At 50.3% G+C, this 24658-nt stretch overlaps 1 protein-coding gene across 1 annotated transcript in view; it reads left to right on the forward strand.

Annotated features, from left to right (window-relative positions):
* Positions 1–24658, forward strand: part of LOC138481743 (cancer-associated gene 1 protein homolog) — a 947940-nt gene that overhangs the window by 497413 nt on the left and 425869 nt on the right. The window contains exon 8 of the mRNA XM_069613838.1: positions 3176–3325. Coding sequence (XP_069469939.1) covers positions 3176–3325 — 150 coding nt within the window. The remainder of the gene's footprint in view (positions 1–3175; positions 3326–24658) is intronic.

Genomic DNA, 24658 nt, shown 5'->3' on the forward strand with positions numbered 1-24658 from the left:
TCTTCATCTTGGCACCGCAGCACAACACGCTCCATCATCGACAGCAACGCCTGCAAGGAAAAACAGAAGACAAGGTTAGACATCGAAAACACTGTCAGTTTAAGGTTGCGCTTCGCCATACTTCGTGCTTTTCCTTAAACCATCACTCACCTGTTGTCGAACATTGCGGTTGCATCCATCTTCCATCTGGCCGCATCTCACGTCTCACAGCTGCACTGAGGCCGCATTTCCATCTAAGGGAAGAAAACAGAAGAGAGACATTATTGCGGGCATAAATAGGAGCAACATATAAAGACATTAAACAGAACGAACAGCATCACAAGAGCGCAAGAAAGACTTACCAATCATAAGGAGAAGCATAGTCGCAGCTGTACTGGACTAATCCTTATCAGGAATCAGTGAAGGAACTTGATCCCATTCGACGCGCCCATGCCAGAACTAGCAAGAGGGAGAGCTTATCTTCCGTAATTCACAGGTGAGCTTTATGGGCCGGCGTATGCTCACAGAAACCGTACTTTGGGGTGAAGGGTTCGAGAGGTACAACAATCACAGACTGGCGCACTCATACACTCTTATCTCCACGCAGGAGCAGTATCCCCACATACCACCGCTCACAGCTTTTCTACTGAGGGAGAGGCCTGAAGGGGATGATTCAAGTTCAGGGAAGGCTGCAACTGTGACTCTCAGGCACCTAAGGAGGGCTCCTGTGCAGAAGCCTGCCAAAGGACGGTGAACAAAGGAACCAAACCTGGTTTGGCACGCAGAGTAAAACACGAGAAAGACCTTTACAAAAAGAAATGGTGAATAAACCCAGCCGGATCCAAATAAAAGTAAATGGGGTCCAGCGGATTTAAGTTTGAGGCTACTGACTTAGCCTAAAACAGTACCAAGTCTATTTACATAGACCGCGGTAGGAAACATATGGTAGATACCACTGCCACCAGCCAAATCTTAAATAAAGGGGAATGAAATAATGTTCCACGAGAGACAGACAAAAAGGGATAACTATTATCCCTTTTCAGTACTCTTATGTAAGATAGGTTGTACTGGGTTTGTGAATTTAAAAAGACTAATAAAGTCAATGGCAACTTTACATGTTCTGGGAGACAGTAGTCCGTCCCAGAAAATGGAGTTTAAAGTGGGAAATTCTGAAAAAGACAACCCTGTGTCACTGCACTAAAGGTGCTCTGTGACACACAGTAAAAATATGATGCCTATGGAGTAGGTGAGGCTCCAAAGTCTATGAACACAAAAATGTTAAACACACAGCAAAACACATGTCAAAGTGGGAAAAAAGGCTCACACTCTTACCAGGTGAAAAAAAGAAATCCTAGAAATCCAGCAAAGCTGCTGAGGTACTCAGTAGGTAAGGGAAATTAGCCATTCTGGAGAATTCTCCCTAACATCTAATAAATACATTGCTGAAAAGCTTCTGATGACTTAGACTAGGTATTTCAGTAGCAGTTGGAATTCTGCTGAGAGCTGCATTTTAACCAGTGTGCAGGCTCTAGCATTAGCCATTGAGATGTAGCAACTCATCTGTAATAGGCTTACTGATGACATTCGTATTACATGTCTTGATAGGAATATTATATTACATACAGTTTTCTATACAGATATTATACACTTCCATGAATTACATATATGATACAGTACCGAAGAGTTCTGTTACCAAATAGAAGGTTGAGGCCGAAGGCTGAGTTCCTTTGTGAGGTCATCGAACTCTGAAGTGACTTGCAACATCTTTTTCACATGTCAGGGGATATTTATTCCTTATAATACATGGCCATTCACTGTCACTCCCTTAAATACCTGTCCTCTTGCTTAATGTTTTGTGAGGGATCTTCCAGTTGCTGACATGTATTTAATGTAGAATCTGCTTGCATTAAAAGTAAAATATGCAATGTTGCAGAAAAATTGTTTAAGCGGTTAAATAAAATGCATCTAAAATCGTTTTCGTTTTGTGCTATTAAAAAATTCTTGCTTTTATATGTTAAACTCCAGAAGCAGTCAAAAAACAATGTATCATAAACAGTCCATTATCAGTTAATGGGTGTGAAGTGTCACAGAAAGGGATTTTACAAGAAAGGAAATTGAAATACTTGACACGGCTTTAATTAAGTGCTCTATGCTGGGTCAACCAGCAGCCATTGTGACGAAACAACCCAACTGTAATAACTCAGTACAGTGCGTTGGTGATGCCATTTTCTTATTGTAGTTTAGCAGTGACAACTCGGCCACAATAAGAACATTATTCACAGGCCTCTATGCAGGTATTGCAGGCTGCCATTTTATTTAATCAGAATATTACATACACGCCTTTATATGCATGTTACAGCATGCACTGGATTACATGTGGGATAAAATAGGATAAAATACCCCCCTTCATACACTAAGGACGCAAGTCACCGAGAAGTTACTTGACCAAATAGAGGAAAAAGGCCACAGGCCTCTTCCTTGATCTAATACAACAGCCCTTCCATTTGCTGATCCATTTAATCAATTTAGAATCTATTTGGGTTTAAAAACGGTAATATGCCGCTTGTAATGTGTTGCAGAAAAATAGTTCAAGACATCGAAAAAAAACGTGTTCATTTTGTGCTTTAAAATAAGTAATAACATGTAGATTCTTGCTCACGTGTTAAACATGAGCAGTGCACAAATTAAACATTAGACCACAAAGAGTTCCTTGTCAATTAAGGGCTGTAAAGTATCAGAAAAAGCTTATTTACAAGAAAATAATTTGAAGTTTTTGTCAAGGCTTTAATTGAGTGCTGCAGTGACAGCTGGAGTTCTGCTTTGTGCTCAAGCAGCAGCCATTTTGATATCACAATTCAAGCGTAATAACTGATTGCAGGACCGCAGTGATGTCATTTTCTCATTGCAGGTCAGTAGTGATGCCACTAGCAGCGTGTAATAAATTTACAGGCTTTTATATGGGTATTTCTGCTGCCATGTATCATAGGAGCATTACGTAAAAGATTTTACAGAGATGTTACAGCCTTGCATGTATTACAAGAATATTATGTATAGGGTTTGTAATATTGCAGGTTTCCATATATTATGCTTTTATTGATACTTAAATACATATAAACAGAAGGGCCTTGATCGGTGTCCATCACTCAAAACTAAGTTGAGCCATGAATCTCACGAATCGCAATGTTTCTGCCCACAGGACATGAAAGCAGTGCATTCTGACCTATCTATGCGGGGTTCTCCAGGCGAAGCAGACTGCTTCAACTCGTCATGTGTGCGGAGAGCCAAACTGCTTTTGTCTAAAATTAGCGGCCTTCTCGCTCTTACAGATGGGATACTCCTCTGCCAGGTAATGTTGACCTTTACTGTTGCCTGAATTCCACACCTTGTCGTTTATTTCCTTTTAAACGTGGACTATTGTGATCTAAAAGACCTGCAGACCTGCAGCTTGGAAAGACGGACAAGATGGATACCTAGTATGTTAAGCCCTGTACCTCCCTTCTGCTTAGGCAATCCAAGTACCTTAACATATAACTTCTGAAGATTTTGCTCTCAAATGCTTAGATATTTTCTAGAGATGGTCTAAATATTTGTGAAGAAAGTGGGGATCATTTTGGATAAGCCGTAACGTTAATGGAAGCCTTTTACGCCTTCCATTAACGTCACCGCTCATTTTCATGAATTTGTATGGCAAAGAGGAGGGGCAGAACAGGGCTTGCATTTCCGCTGCTCCCTTCCTATCTGCCATATAAATACTCCAGCAATTGCGCCAGCATGCATTTTCTTGCCAGAGCAAATGCTGGTGAACGCCAGCTTTTTGCACCATCATAAAGCAGGAGGACTCCATAGGGATCCATTGGAAACACTGCCTACATGTCAGGCAGCGCTTACTCTATTTGCTCGGCGGAGAGAAAAAGGGGAAGGCAAAAGGGCAGTTATGCGCTTGCACTCTGCCTTTTGCCCTCCCCTTCTGCCGTGTAATTGACAAAAATGTGGTGACATTGAGCGGTTTATGTTGAAGTGTTAACGTAACGGCTCCCCGCTGCCAAATTACGAGCTCGCGGAAAATTAGGTCACTTGTGTTTTTTAAAAATTCTGCTGAAACAAAATACTTTAAATGTGACAAACTGTTTCTTTGAACTTTGTGAGGAGACACGCACTGGCCTGTATGCACTTGTCTCACTAGATTGTGCCACTCATGCCTAACTAGCTGAGCTCTATGTTTGTATGCATGCTTCACCTCGTGTCTGCCTGTGTGCACACCACTTTGTGCCAGCAGTTAGTCTCTGCCAGTCAACTCAAGTTGAGCCCTACTGAGTTATCTGACTGGCCCACAGGACCGATTCACATTTGCACATTTGGCCAGCACGTGTAATATTACATTACAGTATTCACCACTAGGCTGGTCTGAGCCAGTTTATGCAGTCTAACACCAGGAAAAACACCCTGATTTATCCTTGCAACTTAATAACCGTGTTACCCCAATCGTGTTGTTATGCTAACACTGACTGATCTTGTTCAGAGTGCTCTGATCACCCAAACAGTCCTCACGGTGAGGTGCCACCAAGCGCTTTGCTTAATTGTATATGATAGGTTAAGCATGCAAGGGTTGACAATCCTTCAGTACCAGGTATATACCCTCAGTAGTGTTGCTTCCCAGAATGGCTGAAGTGTGACCCTCTAGTACTCTCAAAGCAGCTAAAAAGGCAGTAGCAGAAGCCCTTCCTGGGCCACCCAACAGCCGCACCCTTCCATCTTGGGGGCATATACAGATGCTATAAATGTTTATGAGCCCTTATTGCTCTTCTGAAGAATCAGTGCTAGGGTTTTGAACCAATCAAACATCCTTCAGAATCACAAGAGTCATGACCTCAAGGACAACCGGATCACAAAACCTCATTTGCAACCTCTATCATCGGATGTGTGACTGTCCTTGTTGGTCCTAGTGTGATATTCTCGACTGATGCCTTGGGGTGCCAGCCAGACAGCTAACCTTCTCTGACTAGAAGAGTCGACTGTATAAAGAGCATCTGACGAAAACGTGATGGTTCACAAGGAATTGGGGTTCTGGATACTATGCACCCAAATCCATGGGATTAGCCTCATGGTGTTTAACTTGTCAAACTGACCATCTTCCAAGATGTCATAGCATCAGTACACCTAAACCTTTCCATAAGGACTTGTGGTTTATTCCATGGAAGTGATAACAAGTTTGGCGGTATTACCTTTGGTAATATTGCCCAAATGGAATTACTATTAGCGCATGCGGTAAGCAGCATTAAGCATGCAGTAATCTGAAGGCTCCATTTGATTCAGAGTCATGCAAATCCATCAGTTTAGCTATTCCCCATTTTGGAGCCCCATAGGTCTCCCTGCTGAAATACTACATCTTTGCATGCAATATTAATGCATGCAGTAATATTGCATCCGTTAATACTTTGTGGGGAGCAGTAAAACATGCAGTATTCAGAAATACTGCATGTTCTACTACTACCTATGTGTTCAACGTCAATTCTTTTTCTTCAGAACTAAAAGAATTCACAAATGTGAACATTCACATTTCACCCTGATGGCAGCCAGTGGCCGCTGTTGTATTGGGGTGCAAGGGTGCCAGACCCTTGTTTTTCGGTAAAAAGACGCACGTTTAAGTTCATATTCTTATTCATAAGTTTACTGACAGTGCCATCTCTCAGACTCGGCTGTGATTTATGCTGCTGCTGTGCCGCTGACTGAGCTGTTATTTTTTTTTTTTTTTTACTTTTCAACAAGAAACCCGAAAGTCTCCACACAAATGCCAAAGTCCTTTCTATTTAGAAGTCGGCATGAAATAATATGATTGTTTATTTATATAGTGCCTATACACAATGTGTTTCAAATTGCTTCAAGACAAGGGAGGGAACAAGGGAAAATACAATGACATTCTTACAGGCCATGAACAGCAAGGATGTGAAATTAACTATCGTACTCAGCCTGACGACATTTCAGATAGTGCAAGACCTAAGACATAGATAAGGAAGGGAGGGGGAGAGTGGGAAGGAAATGGAAACAGACAGGCGAATACCATACTAGGCCTGACAACATTTCTAGTAGAGCCGTAGAAAACAAAAGGTGAGGGAGAGGGGTGCAGAAAGGGAGGGGAGGAACAAAACAAGCGACTATTGTACTAGGCCTGACGACATTTCAGATTATGCTGGAGGGAGGGGCGGGGACAAGTAAAGGGAGGGGGAAAGAGACAGACGAGGTTGCTAGCATACTAGGTCCAGGGACAATTCTGATAGAGTAAGTGCATAGAAGAAAGTGAGGGGAGGAGATAGGAAAAGAGAGAAAGGGAGAGGAGGAGAGAACAGACAGTAAGCAGTCATAAAGAGCGGAGAATCAAGAGGGCAGAGCGAATACAATTTCAGAAGTCAGTAGTAACACATAATGTTGCAAGCCTTGATACAAGATGAAGATGGGAACAGCATGATTCACGGCCACCATGAGAAAGGGTGACACACCGTGAATCAATTAAGTCCATAAAAGTCAAATCCACCATTGGCCACAAGATGGTGATGGTGAAACCAGAATGTATCAGGACAGACTCCTGCAGAAGTAGGCTGGACTGGGGGGAGGGGGAGCAGGGTAGAAGAATCAAGCAAAACAGACAACACCTGTGTGCGAGAAGGGGGGGCACAAGGGAACATCACTGGGGGCCAGAGGGGTGGGGATGGCCCATGGGGACAGAGGGAGTAAACACATGTTGGTGCATGCTTGCCTGCTATCTGAGCAGGGGTTTGGGCCCTGGAACCTCCTGGTCTGAACAGATCTAAACAGAAATTGCCCTTGATCTAAGAGTTAAGAGCAGGAAGGAAGAGGCAGGGCTAAGAAGGTGGCCGGTGTTTAGGCCAGGTGACCTAGATACACTTGCACCTGCTCCCCATCTGCAAAGGAAAAGAGGCTGGAGGGCTCCTAAAGTAGAGAAAAAGAGCAGCAACCAGGAAGGCACCAGGTGGGCGGGGCTTGCATGGTGTTGGATGTCTGGCCTGCTGCCTCTCAATCTGCCTGAACCTCATGGGTGGCCATGGCTGACCGGAGAGGAGGCCAGGGGCGGGCATCCGGGTTAGATTGTAATGGCTGGGAGCTAAGATGTTGGGAGCAGGTTAGAAAACTCTCTCTTCCTAAATCTCTTCCTTCTCGAGCTTTTCGCTCATCCACCTCCAACTCCCTCAGGGTCAGTCGCTTCTCCAAGCAACGAGTTGGTGGTAGATCTCTTGCTTCGGCTGGGGCCTCCCTCCGGAACGGCCTCCCTGCCTCCCTGAGTCTTGGGGAGAATCATCTCCGGTTCCGGAAGCACCGCAAAACCTTTCTCTTTGCTTCTGCTTTCTCTCCTCCTCTCCCCTGCTGACGTTCCTGGCTGAAACTGCACTGGTTACCTGGCCACCCTCTGATATCGGGCCCAGGTCCCCTCCCCTGCCAGTCGCACACTTGCACTGCCTTTCTGGCAACTCCCGCACTTCGGGACTGTTTTCTGTATCCTTACAGTTTCACCACCAGCACTTGATGTCTGCACTTACCCTTGCACTTGCCACCAGCTGGCCGTACTTTTACTTATTGTTTATTTATTCTTATTTATTCTATTATCCCATGTACTGCACTGTCCCCTCCTCCACCTCCCACCTCAATTTCCCCCTTCCCATGCACTTGCACGATCTGAATGACACCTGGCCTAGTAGGATCATTGTCTCTATCTTCCCTTTGTTCCCTCTCCCTTGCCTCGTCGCGCCTTCAAACACTTGCGTATAGGCGCGTTATAAATGCCATATCATATCGTATCATATGTGTTTGTGCATGTAAACATGCATTCATCCATGTGCGGGCGTCTGTGAGTGGCTGCATGTGAATGTGTCCATGTGTGAATGTGCGCAGTAGTTTGTATATGCATGCAGGTTTGAGCAAAGTGTGTTTATGTGTGTGGGGCGTTAAAGTGGAGGGACGATGATTGCAGCAAGAAGTTGGAGAGAATGAGAATAATCTGAGTCACTGGCAGTGAAACATGGAACTTGGAAATCAGCAAAGATATCTTCTTGCAGGACCATTGCAAGTGGCATTATTGTATTAAAAACAAAATGACTTGAGTGCCTTAGGTGGGACTACTGGCATATATTGGCACTACTAGGACAGAGATGTTTTCTTGCATCGTATTGCATTGCATGTATATTTATAGAGCATGAACAAAGACCCAAGGGCATCAAGGCGCTAACGAGTGGACGAGGGAGGCAGCTTCAAAAGCCGGCAGGACTAAAACAGAATGGTTTTCAAGTTCTTTCGAAAAGGAAAGTATTCTGAAGTGTTCCGAAGTCCAAGCGGAGAGCGCTCCAGAGCGTGGGGGCAAGAACATTAAAGGCTCTTCCTCCAGCTCTGGCCTTGCGAAATCTATATTGCTGTGTAATCGTAATTGTGGTTGTATGTGATTAAATCGGTGAAAAAACATAGGTGAAGTACACAATTTTTCTTCCGACTAATCAGCCTTCCCTATATATTTGTAGGTGCCTTTTCCCGGCTTACTACGTGTGAGAGAAAAATAAAATAGCAGACACAACCCCTTGTCGCGGAAAGAGGCACTGAGACCTGGCTGCATGAGTTCAAAGGATGGTTTATTTCTCCAGCTAGGAAATAACCCAAAAAAAACCTGTACTCCTCATTACATCACTCTTATATTTATATTAGTTAAAGTAACTCTAACAAAAAATGCTAAATGGACCCGATTGGCCAGGCGGTGTGGTGCTGTAGGTGTGGGTGGCATCTCTTCCTCCTGGTTGGCTGAGTGGCTGACAAGATGACGGACGTCAAACATCTTGTCCTCCATGCAGGTCAGGCTCCGGTCACTGTGGTCACTACCTAAGCTAATATGTTACACACTAGATAACAAATTATTTAAGACATTTTATGCTACTTGTCACATTTCTACATAAGTCACACACAATGATTATTATCAGTACAATTGGGTCATTCGTGGCTTTAATTGGAGGCCTTGACCTTACTGTATATGTAGAAGAATCAGGCTGTGTTTCACATCTTTTCCTAGGTTTCAAACTCATTAGTGCAAATAAAAACATATATAGTAGTAAAAATGCTTAAGGTTAGTAAGGAGTGTATTGGGTGGGTTTCGCAGCACAGGCGAGGGTCTGGCACTTGAAAGAAATACCTTACAGGGGGTGCAGGGTCAGGATGGCAATACATTGTTCTAATGGGGGTGGGTAGCTTGCACGTTTATGAGGACGAATCGAGCAGAAAGTGCTTAGCTCATCCTGGTTCACATGCCGGTTCTCAGACGAACAGTGATCTCAGAGGAAGAAAACTGTAGCATATTGATTGTCGCAACTTTCTCCAACTTCAGCGTGAGAATGGAAGCGCAGAGCTTTCCTTCGCAGGGGGAGTGCAAGGGTGGGGGCCAGCCAGCTGCCTGCGCGCCTTGTGTGTGTGTGTCTTTGTCCTTGGCTGCTGCGGTGGAAAGGAAGCTGAGCATTGCTGTACTATCGCAGTGAGGCCTGTTCACCCAAGGGGGCACAACAGATGGATGCCCCGTGTCCTGCTCAGTAGTCCCATCTATGTAGCAGTCAACGGTGGTTAACTTTACATAAGGGCAAGGGGCAATCCCACTACCGGAGGCACGCGGTCCAAGCCTTGTACTGAGGAGCGTACGACGCGAGGGGGCCTGAGGACCCCTCGCTCCCATACATATTCTAGGACAAATATAAAAATATTTTTTTTAATCCAGTTCTAGAATATGTGAGGAACATGCTGGATAGTGGGTTGAAAAAAAAGATAGTTTCCCCAGCAATATTATTTACTTCTGATGTAATTACCTAATACATTACAGGCATTATGGAAATGCCTGCATGAGTGTTCATAGGTGGGTATATAGGCCTATAAAGGGACAGCCAGCATGGACATGTTTTCTGTCAGTGGCAAGGCATCATTATTGCTTGCATTATGGGCAAAGCCAATGGGATTAGTCTTACCTGGGGTACTGGGCTTTAATGGCACAACCAATATTTTTACAGTAGTGTGCCTTTATTACTGGGATTATGGGCAAAGCATTGACCTATATTGGCACATGCAGCACGGGCTCCTTTTATGACAGGATCTGGTATTATAGGCAAAGTCAAAGTCAGTGTTTCTATGTGGTACTATTGGCCTATCGAGGCCCAGCCAGCATGCACATGTTTCTTTTTACAGTGTATACCATTATTATGTCCATTATGGACAAAGCCAAGGTGAATTTTCATACTGGGGATACTGGTATATATTAGCACAGATAGCATACATTTTTTTCTTACAGTTGCATCACTGGCATTATGGGCAGAGCCCACATTAGTGTGTTCTTATGTGGGGAAATGTACATTATTGGACACAGCCATCATTAAAATGCTTTGTTCAGTGGAAGCATACTGTCAGATACTGTGGCCACATCCAGACTGATATGTTTTTCTTACTGTGTCAGAAGAATTGCATATATTGTGTGCAAAGGCATCATGAATATGTGTTAAAAAGTCTCCTGTGTACTGTTGGTGACCTGGCATCTACTGAGTTTTTTTGATGTGTTACCCTACAAAACTAATTGTAAATTGGGTGAATGTACCCAATTGTTCACAAAAAACCTTGTTAGTTGGGGTTCCCTCTCTACACTCAGCCACCTGCGCACATTCATAGGAAATATTTATTCCACTTCCGTGATTCACCACTGTCAGCAAATCACCTGCCCAAGATATGATATGATAAAACCCTGATAGTGGTCAGCGGAGTAAAGAGAACAGCGTTTCAAGCAACCTTAAGCAGTCTTAAGGCAAATCAGCCAAAGAGGTGAGCAGTTGTAAAAACAAGCAGGAATCTTCTGGTATTAGACTTCAGAGTCACGATTTCAAGGTATAAGACAGCAGCATTGGAACTATTTCCAGAAAGGAAAAGATAGTCGTGAACTGGGGTTATCGACCCAGCCCTTTGAGACGAGGTAGAATACTTTGAGATGGATGGGAATGCAGAAGATACTGAAGCATCAATAATCAGACTAACTCAGAAAGTTGGCAAATCAAAGCTGTTTTATTTGCAATTGTCCAAAACAGGGAGTCCTACATGGCAAACCTTAAAAACCTATTGAAGAAAGTGATAGGATTAGAGGGAACATCTAGGTATACGTTCCATACTTGTCTGAGAGAGTGATAGGGTCTCTAACATCAAGTGGGGCAACTAAGCCCTGCCCTCATACAGCTCACTATGAACGTCATCAAATACATGACATCCCATTGGTTACACAAACTATAAGGCTCTTTATTACGCGGCCCTCTATAATTGGTTGGCACCCTTGCACCCGTCAGTACTTTTCCACATACACCAGCAGCACGCAGGCTGGCATCCAGGTGCTGGCGTGTTGGTCTTGACCATAGCTTGCCACCAATTAGCATGTCATCTATCATCACCCTTGCAGTCTATTAGTCAATTAAGGCTTTGAACTTGGCTTTGGAAATGTTCCTTGCTCTGGAGAATACGAGGGAACATAGCATACTCTGTCTCCTTGCTTTGGTGTGGCTTGTCACGATTATCTATTTTCACCCATCCACGTGACTGAAGACCATGTTTTGGAGCTCTGTTGTATTTAAAATACTATTATTTAATGAACCTCTGACGTCTTCAATGTTCTTGTGCCCCTCCTCTGAACAGGGGTTTGTTCTTTCACACGCCATAGCTACTGTCTGATCATTCCGGCCCAGAGTGGCCTTGACCTCTTGGGGTTGTTCCAGCCTCGACCTTCTTTGTTTCACCTCTGTAATTCAATTGTTTTTCAGCTGCGACACACTGGAAAAGCTTTCCTTTTTCTTGTCCAGCTCTGCTAAAATGCTTAGTGGAATAATCCATAGTTCATTCACTCCTATATATATATGTTTGGCGCATGCCGCAATCTATTCACTACATAGCTAGCCTTAAGAATATTATGTCTACTTGAGTTTCTTTGCATCTGTACACGTGTAAAATGACTTAGGTGTCGATTCATGGAATTAATGTGTGCTGAAAATTCCCGCGCAGAGGTGCCAAAACGTGCGAATCGCAGTAAAAGTGTGAAAATCGCAGTGCATGTGCGAAAACCGCATGGAAACCAGAGCACATCGATTCATGGAAGTCCGTGCGCGAGAAAAACATTGGATGTGTGCTGAAAAAGTGCGCCGGGCACGCCGGCGCACAGGTCATCCAACAGCGTGTGCCACGGCCACTGCGAAATCGCACATAGCGCGGCGCACATCACAAAAGTAGGCGTAACACGGGGCGAAACACTCGGAATGGGGAACAACGTGTGAAAATATGGGCGTCACGGGGGAAGTACAGGAGGCAAGTGCGCGGAACGCCCACACGCTCGCCTACAACCTGTATTCATGGAATCGAATAGGGCAAACCAGCGCACGGTGAAAGACGCACACAGGGCCAAACAAGTACGCCACAAGAAAGCAGGCGGTAGCGTCCCTGCGCCTGAAATAAATGTGCGCCAAAATGTGCGCTAACAAAAAGCACCCATATACAGCCATGATGAATGGTCCATACAGTGGCCCTCTAGGACAAATGAGGTGCAAAGGGGTACCGACAAACACCGACACCCGCTGTGTGAAAAATAGCGTGTGTTACTGGGTGCGCAGGAAGTTCCACACGCGATTGGCCTGGGTACATGTACTTCGGGGTGCGCGGGAAGTTCCACACGCGATTAGCCTGGGTACGTGTGTTTCGGGGTGCGCGGGAAGTTCCACACGCGATTGACCTGGGTACGTGTGTTTCGGGATGCGCGGGAAATTCCACACGCGATTGGCCTGGGTACGTGTACTTCGGGTGCGCGGGAAGTTAGACATGCGATTGGCCTGGGTACGTGTGTTTCGGGATGCGCGGGAAGTTCCACACGCGATTGGCCTGGGTACGTGTACTTCGGGGTGCTCGGGAAGTCCCACACGCGATTTCAGCAGGGTACGTGTATTTCGGTGGTGCCGGGGAATGCTACACGTGATTTGGCCGTGTGGGTCCGCCCAGGTGTTCCCTCCACACCCTCCACGGCCCCTGCAGGCAGCCCACACCACAGGGGACTACCCTGCACCCCTGCTCATGTCCCACAGGCAACCCATCCACCATTGCCATTCCCCCAGCCAACCCACATGTCACCTTGCACTACTGATCACCAACACATGTCTCCCAGCACCCCCACCCCCCAGCACTGTGGGGCACCCTCCACCAGGCCCCACTCATGTCTCCCTGCACCCCCACCCCCCACCAGTCAGGAGCACCCTCCACCAGACCCCCACTCATGTCTCCCAGCACCCCCACCCCCCACCAGTCAGGGGCACCCTCCACCAGGCCCCCACTCATGTCCCTCTGCACCTCACACCCCCAGCATCCAGGGGCACCCTCCACCAGGCCCCCACTCATGTCCCCCTGAACTCCCACCCCCCAGCATCCAGGGGCACCCTCCACCAGGCCCCCACTCATGTCTCCCATCACCCCCACCCCCCAACAGTGCAGGGCACCCTCCACCAGGCCCCTACTCATGTCCAACTCATGTCTCCCTGCACCCCCACCCCCCAGCATCCAGGGGCACCCTCCACCAGGCCCCCACTCATGTCTCCCAGCACCCCCAGCCCCCAGCATCCAGGGGCACCCTCCACCAGGCCCCCACTCATGTCTCCCATCACCCCCACCCCCCAGCAGTGCAGGGCACCCTCCACCAGGCCCCCACTCATGTCCCCCTGCACCCTCACCACCCAAAGTCCAGGGGCTCCCTTCACCAGGCCCCCACTCATGTCTCCCATCACCCCCACCCCCAGCAGTGCAGGGCACCCTCCACCAGGCCCCACTCATGTCCCCCTGCACCCCCACCCCCCAGCATCCAGGGGCACCCTCCACCAGGTCCCCACTCATGTCTCCCATCACCCCCACCCCCCAGCAGTGCAGGGCACCCTCCGCCAGCCCCCCACTCATGTCCAACTCATGTCTCCCATCACCCCCACCCTCCAGCATCCAGGGGCACCCACCACCAGGCCCCCACTCATGTCCAACTCATGTCTCCCATCACCCCCACCCACCAGCATCCAGGGGCACCCTCCACCAGGCCCCCACTTATGTCCCCCTGCACCCCCACCCACCAGCATCCAGGGGCACCCTCCACCAGGCCCCCACTCATGTCTCCCATCACCCCACCCCCCAGAAGTGCAGGGCACCCTCCACCAGGCCTTCACTCATGTCCAACTCATGTCTCCCATCACCCCCACCCCCCAGCAGTGCAGAGCACCCTCCACCAGGCCCCCACTCATGTCCCCCTGCACCCCCACCCCCCAGCAGAGCAGGGCACCCTCCACAAGGCCCCCACTCATGTCCCCCTGCACCCCCACCCCCCAGCAGTGCAGGGCACCCTCCACCAGGCCCCCACTCATGTCTCCCATCACCCCCACCCCCCAGCAGTGCAGGGCACCCTCCACCAGGCCCCCACTCATGTCCAACTCATGTCTCCCTGCACCCCCACCCCCCAGCAGTGCAGGGCACCCTCCACCAGGCCCCCACTCATGTCTCCCATCACCCCCACCCCCCAGCAGTCAGGGGCACCCTCCACCAGGCCCCCACTCATGTCTCCCATCACCCCCACCCCCCAGCAGTGCAGGGCACCCTCCACCAGGCCCCCACTCATGTCCAACTCATGTCTCCCTGCACCCCCACCCCCCAGCATCCAGGGGCACCCTCCACCAGGCCCCCACTCATGTCCCCATGCAACCCCACCCCCCAGCATCCAGGGGCACCATCCACCAGGCCCCCACTCATGTCCCCCTGCAACCCCACCCCCCAGCATCCAGGGGCACCCTCCACCAGGCCCCCACTCCTGTCTCCCAGCACCCCCAGCCCCCAGCCGTGCGATTTGCCTGGGTACGTGTATTCCTGGGGTGCGCGGGTAGTCTCACATGCGATACCATCAGGGTACGTGTATTATGGGTCCGCGTGAACTTCCACACGCGATACCAGCAGGCTACGTGTATTACGGGGTTCGTGGGAAGTTCCACACGTGATTGCCCTGGCTACGTGTATTTCGGGGTGCGTGTGAAGTTTCACATGTGATTTTGCAGGGTACGTGTATTTCGGTGTGCGCGTGAAGTTCCACACGCGACTGGGCCTGTGAGAGTGGGGTACATGTATTCCAGGGGTGGGCGGGAATATTTACACGCGACTGGGCCTGCGAAAGCGTGTTACGTGTATTCCTGGAGTGGGCGGGAAGATTCACACGGTCGCCTACAACGCGCCAAAAAATAAATGGTCCAATCCTGAAACACATACGCCAGCATGAAGCAGGCATACGTCGACCCGCGCAGCATAAAAGTGCGCGCAAGCAACAAACAAGCTCAGACGCCAGGATGAATATACCGTTCCTAGCAGCAGTGGCCGCGGGTTACCAAAGGAAGAGGAGGAGGATAGTGAGGGCCCGAATTTTCACTCCCAGAACCAGCCTTTTTGGGATGCCTGATGACCAGGTGTATGGGAGGTACAGGTTTCCACCACACATAATACTGGACCTGGTCAGTGAGTGGGAGGATGACCTCACATCACCCACCCTGTGCTCCCAAGCACTCAGCCCCCTGGAGAAGGTCCTTAATGTACTGCACTTCTTGGCCACTGGATCATTTCAGCGGACAAGTGCCATAGTGGGTAGTGTGTCACAGGCCACTCAGTCACGCTGCCTACACCAGGTCTTGAACATCATCACTGCACGCCCATCAGTCCGCAGGCACATATACCTGCCCAGGACACCTGCAGAAAGGCAGGCAGCCACCCTGGATTTCTACGGTGTGGCACAATTCCCCAAAGTGCTAGGTGCCATTGACTGCACCCATGTGGCACTACGTCCCCCCAGGGCATCTGAGCACATCTATAGGAACCGCAAGCACTGGCATTCCATCAACGTGCAGGTAGTATGTAATGCCAAGGGAATCATCACCTCAGTATATGCCAACTATCCAGGGTCCACCCACGACAGCTTCATTTACCGAATGTCTACCCTAAGCCGGGACCTAGAAGCTGGGCGGCATGGCGATACATGGCTGCTTGGTGAGTATGAATGCCACTGCACATGCATGCATGTCAGATGCAGAGTTATGTCACTACCCCACTAATGATACCCATCACCTCCTCACCAGGGGACAGTGCCTACCCTCTGAGCACCCACATGATGATGCCAATTCGGAACCCCATCATGCCTCCTGAGGTAAGATACAACACAGCCCATATTGCAACCCGGGGCATAGTGGAGCGCACATTCGGAGTGCTCAAGTCACGCTTTCACTCCCTTGACCGTTCTGGCGGGCAGCTGTTATATGCGCCCCCAGTAGTGTGCAGGATCATAGTGGCAGCATGTGTCCTGCACAATGTTGCAACACGCCGGGGCCTGGCTGTGGACATGGTGGTGCCCCCACATCCCCAACCACATGCACGCCCGCTGCGCATGGGAGGGGAAAGGGCACGGGGTGAGGCAGCCCGTACGCAGCTGGTGGCTAATTACTTCACATAGAAATCACACCCCTGTGGAGTGCACACAGTCCAGGCACAGACCATCTGATAAGCAATGATGACTCGACCTGACAATTATGACGAACAAAGGGACAGTCAACTGTCAGAACCATAGCAGCCTGAGATTGTTCATGTGGAAGTGTCAGAATGTGTGCATCCCTACCTACACAAACACAACCAATGCAGTGTCATCAAAAGACACACTTCCATGCTGCAGAAATGAATACCCACTTGCAAAATACTAAATGAGAACAGTGCCATGTCACCCAACCCCTCCCCGGCACGGCCACACAACACACCATGGCATCTCATGCAATGTGAGAGCAAACAAATGAATCCCCACAACATGCCCCAAGTGTCACCAACTACAGTGTCCCTAATGGAAACTGGCCACACATGAAATGCTCACAGTAATGCAGGACCTACAACACACATTACCAAATACTTACCAAGAATACCAATCACCTACACAACCTCCAACCTACCTTAAACATGACATTACAGACTTAAAAAATTGGTAGCCTCACTACCTGATAATGCCAGCACTTCGAACACTTCCAAGTATACAGTGTTAGCGCCACGCAAGAGTGTAGGTGCACTGCTTACAACTTGGACTCCAGTTCCAAGGTAGACCGCCTTGTGAAGACATGAGAAATGGACCTGCAAATTAGGAGGATGAGATGGATGCAGAGGCACATATCAATACACTATGCAGTGTACAATACAACAACAATATGCACTATGAATGTATACACAGTATTGACTACAGACTGCCCACACATCAAATGGGAGTCCAACGTCACCATGTACGTCAATGTCACTTGGGCACACCCTTTGCAAGCCCATGGAAACGGGAAGCAGGAGGGGTGTGTGTCACACAAACCCAAGCATCTGAACCAAATTCATGACAAGCCTGCATGTGCCCAGCCACAATACAGCGTATGCCCACGGGAGCCACACAAGGCAACACACTGTCCAAAAAAAAATAAATTAAAAAAAAAAAAAAAAAATGGCCATTAATGGGCCCAGGGGGGTGGGGGAGGCCACCCAGGAGGTCCGAGGACAGGGTGCACACCAAAACCCACCCGTGTGGATCTTGCGGAAAAAAAAACACCTCCATGGGCTCATGGCCTGCACGGCTACCCTATTGTGAGAGAATCACTGCTGTCGCTCTCCTCACCCTCTGCAGCTGCATCAGGAGGTGGTGGCACTATGGGAGGCAGCCCACGCAAAGCCCTAGTCTGGTCCTCCATGGCAGCAAGCATGCGGGTGTGGAAGGTCTCGTTCTGGAGGATAATTGTGCGTAGGTCCCCATGCAACAACTCACGGGATGCCCGGACCTCCGCCCTAGTTTCCTGCATCTCAGCTGAGAGCGTACGTGTGAGACGCTCCAGCTGCTGTTCTGTCCTTCTGTTTGTTGAAGCCTCAAGCTCAACAAGAGTCGTCCTGAGGTGAAGGAGTTCCACCCTCAGGGCTTCCCTGTGGCCCTGGGACTCTATGGAAATGGCTTCCCGCAGAGTCGCCAGTGCCGCCCGCCTGTCCCTGTCGGACGCCAACATGTCCTCCCTGTGTGACTGGCAGATGGAGTCTGTTGCCTGCTGTAGTCGCTCCATCAGCCTTTCGGGGGGGACAATGGAAGTGGCCACCCTATCCATGGCCTGAGCCATCATCTCTGATGATGCTGCCTGTTGGGTTGCCATACCGTATATGGATTGCTCCCATGCGGTATTGCCAGGTGGCGTATGGCCACCACGTCGGCGGGCACCACACCTGTCTGGGGCAAGGCGAACTGCGCCTTGCTGTGCCGGCACTGCCTGAGACTGCAGGACTGCATTCCCCCTCTGATCTGCTGGCCCAGGAACAGGATCAGATGTTGCGGAGTGTGACCCTGCATCCGTAACCACCAAAGGCGTACCTGCCAACACTGACATCCCCATTGAGGGTTCTAACCCTGGTGCAGGTGGGTCGGACAGAACAGAATCCCTCCCAGGAACACTCACCTGCGACGGCACATAGGTCTCATCATCCGAATCGACACTTGAATACAGCTCGGGGGAGGTGCAGACAGAGACACCCCTTGAGAGCACGACCTGCAGCAGTTGTGGGTTCTCATCCACCACCACACCACGTCCCTCACTGGTGGTCGGTCGGGCCTGAGACCCCTCCTGGGACTGAACCATCTCCACAACCCCAGCATTATCAAGTGCGTCATCCCCTGCAAAGACATAAAAGAAAACAAATGGAAACAGGCATTAGCACTATGGCACACAATTAGGGCTGAGAAGCTACAGAAACAGTACTTGATTGACACATGTCCCATATGACTAAAACCCTCCCATGCATGCACCGTCACTGCGTGTGAAGGGGAGGCAGATGGCACACATTGATGACACCAAGATGGAAGATGAACACATTTGCTGCATGCTGTCTAGCAGTGGCATCACACATTGGCCTGTGATTGGCAGGTCAAATGCACATGCCATCACACAGTTGGCATGTACCCTAGCCATAAAGTGAAGAGGGAGAGGAGGGCACCAATTGTTCATTCAGTCTAGTTTGCTCATGAAATTGACTTTTTCATTGAAATGGTTCAAATGTTTAACCTGGAGCTGCCAGTCCAAAATGGTCCTATAGCACAGGGACATGTCCAAACAAATCATGTCCAGGAAACAAAGCCAGTCCACTGTACCATAGCCATGTCAGACATGTGACAATAGGACTGAGAAATGCCTAGTAAAAGTGGTGGTATGCAAACAATCTGCCTGAATAAACGGAGGAAAATAAGCAACAATGTTGTGGTAAGATGACACTTCAAGGGCAACTGGCGTGGTGTTGGGCTGGATGTCTAATGTTGGCAGAAGGGATACTGCTATACCCAAATGCTGGTGCGCAGAATGTATTGGATGAGGCACATGGGTGACCCAAACCACTCAGGCACACACACCCTCACCTGGCACCCAAACAGAAGCCCTCACACACACACCATGCACATGGATGACACACACATGCATGTGCACTCACCGGACAATGCCTCATAATCTGCCAGTTCTCCCACTCCTTGGATCTGTTCTTCCGTGACGTAGGTCCCAGCAACATGCTCATGTGGAGTGATTTCTATGTCCTCTGCTGGAGACCCACCTCCAGTCACTAGAGTAGCGGCATGACTTGAGGCCAGCTTATTCTTTGCCCTGCGCTTCAGGTAATTCCAGCGCTTGTAGCATTCATTAGCTGTGCGCCTCACGATTCCAAGGGCACTTATGATGTCCGCGATGGTCTGCCAGTGTGCCAGACGTTGCGCAGGTGTGGTCTTGGATCCTGCAACAATCACCATTTCGCGGTCATGTGCGGACACATACTCTACAAGTGCATTCAGTTCAGCCTCATTGAAGCTGGGCTTCCTTGACGGGCCGGACTGTGTAGCCGTGTCTGGGGCATCAGCCTCTACTGGACGAGCCCTCTTCCTCTTCCGCTTGGAAGGTGGTGGGGATCCTGAGTGTCCTACGCCACTCTGGACACTAGGGGCAGGAGCCCCGGTGGACTCTGTACTAGGAGTGTGGGATTGCACACTCAGCATGGGAGTTGGTGCAGGCATTAGCTCAAGTGTGATGGTGTCAGGGGGAATGTCAGCAGGATGGACTTGGACCGACACTGTCCTGGCTGGGTGTGTGAGAGGTGGGGTGGATGGAGCCGCAGCTGCCCCTGCAGCCTCCCCAGCCTGCCTACGCGGGGCAGCAGATGACCTCGCTGCCCCTTATCCACGTGGCCTGATGACACCAACGTGCACCGGCGCACGTGGCCTAGACCTGCTGACCTGGAAGTCAGCCATGGAGTCACCCTGTGCCAGGTCTGGTTCCACAGTGGGCTGGTCCAACAAGGGCTGAGCATGGATGGTGTCAGTCACGTTACCCTCAACCAGGGGGGGGGGGCATGGGTGTCCCTGACTGCTCCTCCACACATGGGGGGCTAGGGGCACCCTGCAAGTCATGGCCACGTCCCCTACCGGATCCACCATGGCCACCACTTGGGGCTCGGCCACCTTTGCCACCCTTACGGCTTGTTCGCCTGCCAGCCATGGCACTGATGTTATTGTGCGTATGGGAGTTGCTGTGAACTATTGTCCTGGGCAATTGGGGGTCAAAGGGGTTGGGTACCAGATGGTAATCGTACCCTAGTGCTCTAGCAAGGCTGTATGTCACCCCTGGGGAAAGATGACGGGTCACGCAACGCACAGGCACCCCAAAAAAGGGAAGTAAGGTGCACGCAACCCCTCCTAGACCACATGTGTGGAAAAATAAACCTGCACTACGCTGTGGCACCCAGAAACACAAGAATGAACGTATGCGTGTCACACACAGCTTAGAATGACCTCTGAAGGGGTATGCGACACACGGGGCAAGCACAGATGTTAAATACGTGCGCGACTCACCGTCTGCCAGGAACAAAAGCGTGAAAAATATGCGCGTGTGCGCGTTGGCAACACCCCCGCCAAAAGAAGAATTGTACGCTGTCTGAGGAGACAGGACAACAGTAGTAGGGAACGCTGTTTGAGGAAACAGGCCCAGGAAAAAGAGGAAAAGAGAAAAAGCTGTCAGAGGTAACAGGGAGTATGAACTTCAAACGCTGTGAAGTAAATCGCGTGTGAACCGACAAGAAGTACAGATTTCACCCACTCGCTCTCCACGAAAAGCACGTACAAGGAAATGGCATTCTACACGTACCTTTTATACACACGTCACAGACGCGCATACGCGATGAGGCCATTTCCACCAATTACACGCTTTGACACTCGGACGTGTATCTTTTTTTTTACACGTACCATTCTCTACGGCCATGCGCGTGACGTCATAGATGCGCATGGGGGCCTTTGGGCCAATGAAATCGCGTTTGCGTGCAGACGCGCTTACGCGCTAAGGGCCTTTCCTCGAATTACACGCAGACATGCAGGATTTTCACGTGCCAAATCACTCCGTATCAAGCTGGCCACACGTAAGCACACGGAAGACCACGCTCCTGCCCAGAAAGCCGATTTACTGCCCCCCAGAGCCCAGAGCACGCTCCCACCTGCCATCTGCTGCTGCCTGACTGCCTGCTGCCCACGTGCCCTGCCATTTGCTGCCTGCACATCAGCCAGGGGTGCTGTTGCTGTGACCACCCCTGCTGGAACCGAAGACTCCCGACTGGGATTCCATCGCTCCACAGCCCAGCCCCAGGACCCAGTTACCCACCCACTACTGCCTCTGGGATTGTCATGTCGGGCACTACAACATCTGGCACGACTGACAACCCCCGGCCAGAGAGGCAGAGGGGCACTAGCTTCACTGCCACCGAAGTTGGTGTCCTGGTGGAGCAAGTCCTGGGGCAGTATGATGACCTCTTCGGAAGTGTGCGCGCCGACAAGGAAGGACGGACTCGGATCTGGACGGACATCGTGACTGCCATCAACGCGGAGGGGGTGGCAGTCCGCGACTTCCAACATGTCAAGAAGCGCTGGGAGGACTTCAGGTCCAGGACCCTCAACAAGGCCCGGCGCCTCTTGAAGGCAGCGGATGCTAAGGGGCGCCGGGGCCACTTGTCGGAAGATCAGATGAGGGTCCTGGAACGCATATCCCCAGCGCTCCACGTCCAGGTCCTTGAGAGGCAGACCCGTCTGGAGTCGAGCGGTAAGTGTACATGCATCATGATTGTAAGCTGTGCGTGTGGTGATGTGCCAGTAGTGTGCAGGTTGCACATCTGTTTGTATGGGGCCGAGTATGGGTGGGGGTGTACAGGGCCGTGAGGCTAACACATGCGAGGGCTATCATGTGTGAGACATGGATGGTGCTTGTGTGTGTAGGCTTGCATGCCAAATGCAGTTGTGTGGGCACACATGTTTGGATGAATGTGTATGTAAGTAGGCATGTTTGTGATGTCACGCAAGCATGTTGTTTTCAGCTGCATGTATCAGCACTGTGTACATGTGCATGTGTGTGTATTTGACAAGGGTGCAACAGTGATGCAACATGGATGCATGTGACAGCGGGATGTGGAAGCCTGATCGGCAGATGTGACATGGATGCCCATCTGAACACTGCGACAGTTGGCTGAGGTGTACACATGCATGCAAGTGTGGTGGTGTGCATGCATTTGTAGTGCACTCCCTGTGTTGCATGTGATGTCTGGCTCACCTTTGCCTGCTCATGCTGTGGTATGTGTATGGATGGTGCTGGCAGTTGCGATATGGCTGTGGTATGGCTCATGTGTGCAAGTTGAAATGACATGTGTGTTGCCGATTGTAATGCCATGTCTGAGGTTTGCCAATGCTACTTATGTGCAACTGTCATGTGTGTATGTGTCCATTGTACAGTGCCCTGATGCCTGTGTTTTATTTCTCTCTGTCTGCAGCGTCAACTGATGAAGAGGGCGGAGAAGATGCTGTGGAGCACAGCGGTGGGGATCCCTCCGCCAGCCGGAGACGTAAGGCCCGGCTCCCCTCCCAGGTTGTGATCTCGTCGGGGAGTGAGGAGTCCGGTGCCGCGTCCCAGGCCGCAGCTGCCGGGGGGAGGTCCAAGAGGCGGAGGTCGGAGTTGGACTCCTCGGCAGCAGAAGGGGCAGCTGGGACCCCACAGGCCCAACGGGGGAAGATGGCACAGAGTCATCCAGGTTGGTGGGGGGTTTGGTGGAGGAGGAGGCCGTGCAAGCAACAGAGACGGGGTCTGAAGGTGGGGATTCCACTGGTGCTAGTGGTGCAGTGCAGGACCAGGGACAGGAGGCAGCACAGGTCGCCGCGGAGGTGCCTGTGTGCAATCCTGTCCCTGATCCTGTCACTGCATCATCTTGCACCAGCAGGGATGCCTACGTCCAGACCCGTTTTCAGGCAGGGAATGAGCTCACGACAACTGGCCTTCCTCTGCCTGCGGACGTGGCTATCCGGGTCCGGGTTGAGCCTGTCCTGACTGGTGTGGCGTTGCATCAATGGGCCATGCGAGGTGACCTGCAGTTTTTTCATGAGGAGACTGCATGTCATCTCGAATGGCTCGTTGACCGCGTCGGCCTACTGGGACAGGTCACCCAGGCCGGATTCCTCCATTTGATGGGGTTTGCTCAGACCCCCTCCTCAGCTGAACCCCCTATGCGCCAGTCGTCCTCCGTGCCATCTTCCCACCCATTAGTCACCTGGGTGCCCTGTGGAGCTGCCTCTGACGGTGCGGCCAGGCTGGTGGAGGAGGCATCCCTGCCACAGTCGGGAGTCGGACGTCCAGCAGGGGTGGCCACATCAACGACTGCACCCCAGCCAGCGGAGGATGTGCAGGCAGCAGGAGGCAGTGCACGGGCACAGGCACAGCAGCAGCAGCAACGTGGTGGGAGCCATGATGGCTCAGGGCCTTCGACATCGGAGGGGCAGGCATCGGCCGGAGGTCAGGAGGACCCAGGACGGGAAGTGTCTTCCGTGTGGCAGCGGTTGGGCCACGCCATAGATGCGGAGCGGCAGCAGGCGGAAGAGGCACGGCTCACGATGGTCACGGCGGAGAACTCCATGCGGAGGGCCCTGAAGCGGGCCGAGTGCCTCGAGGCAATCCGCAGGGAGTTGGGGGTGAACATGTTGACGGCCCTGCGGACCCTCGGGGCCATGGAGGAGGACCGCCTCCGGGACATTGAGCAGGAGTTCGATGATGCCCTGGCCCGGAACATCCCGAAGTGAGCCGTCGGACTAGCCCGCTGCCTTTGTAAATATTTCTGTAGTTAGTGTTAGGTTTCCTTTGGTTTTGCATTTTTTTTGGACCTTTTGGACAATGGGCCACATTTTTGTATATAGTTTTTTTTTTTAGGTAGTGTTATTAGATAGGTTTCATTTCTTCTGTTGGGATCATGGACCCTGGATTGTTTATCTGTATATAGTTGACTGTTGGATTTTCATTTTTTTATGATTTACCCATGGAGCAATGGTTTTCGATTTTAATTTTCCATTGGATTTACTTTTGTGGACTGTGACTTTGGACACCTTTCCTTTGGATTATGATTTGTGGTTTTGCATTTTTTCACGGACATGCTGGTTTATTTTTGTTAAATTTCAATCATTGTTTGTTTATTTTTGATTCAATTTATGTTGCTTTTAATGCATATTTTTTCTTCAAACTTCAATGTGTAGTAT

Source organism: Ambystoma mexicanum, chromosome 5p (genome assembly GCF_040938575.1).
Source record: "Ambystoma mexicanum isolate Mex_15411 chromosome 5p, UKY_AmexF1_1, whole genome shotgun sequence".
In the NCBI taxonomy this organism is placed as follows: domain Eukaryota; kingdom Metazoa; phylum Chordata; class Amphibia; order Caudata; family Ambystomatidae; genus Ambystoma; species Ambystoma mexicanum.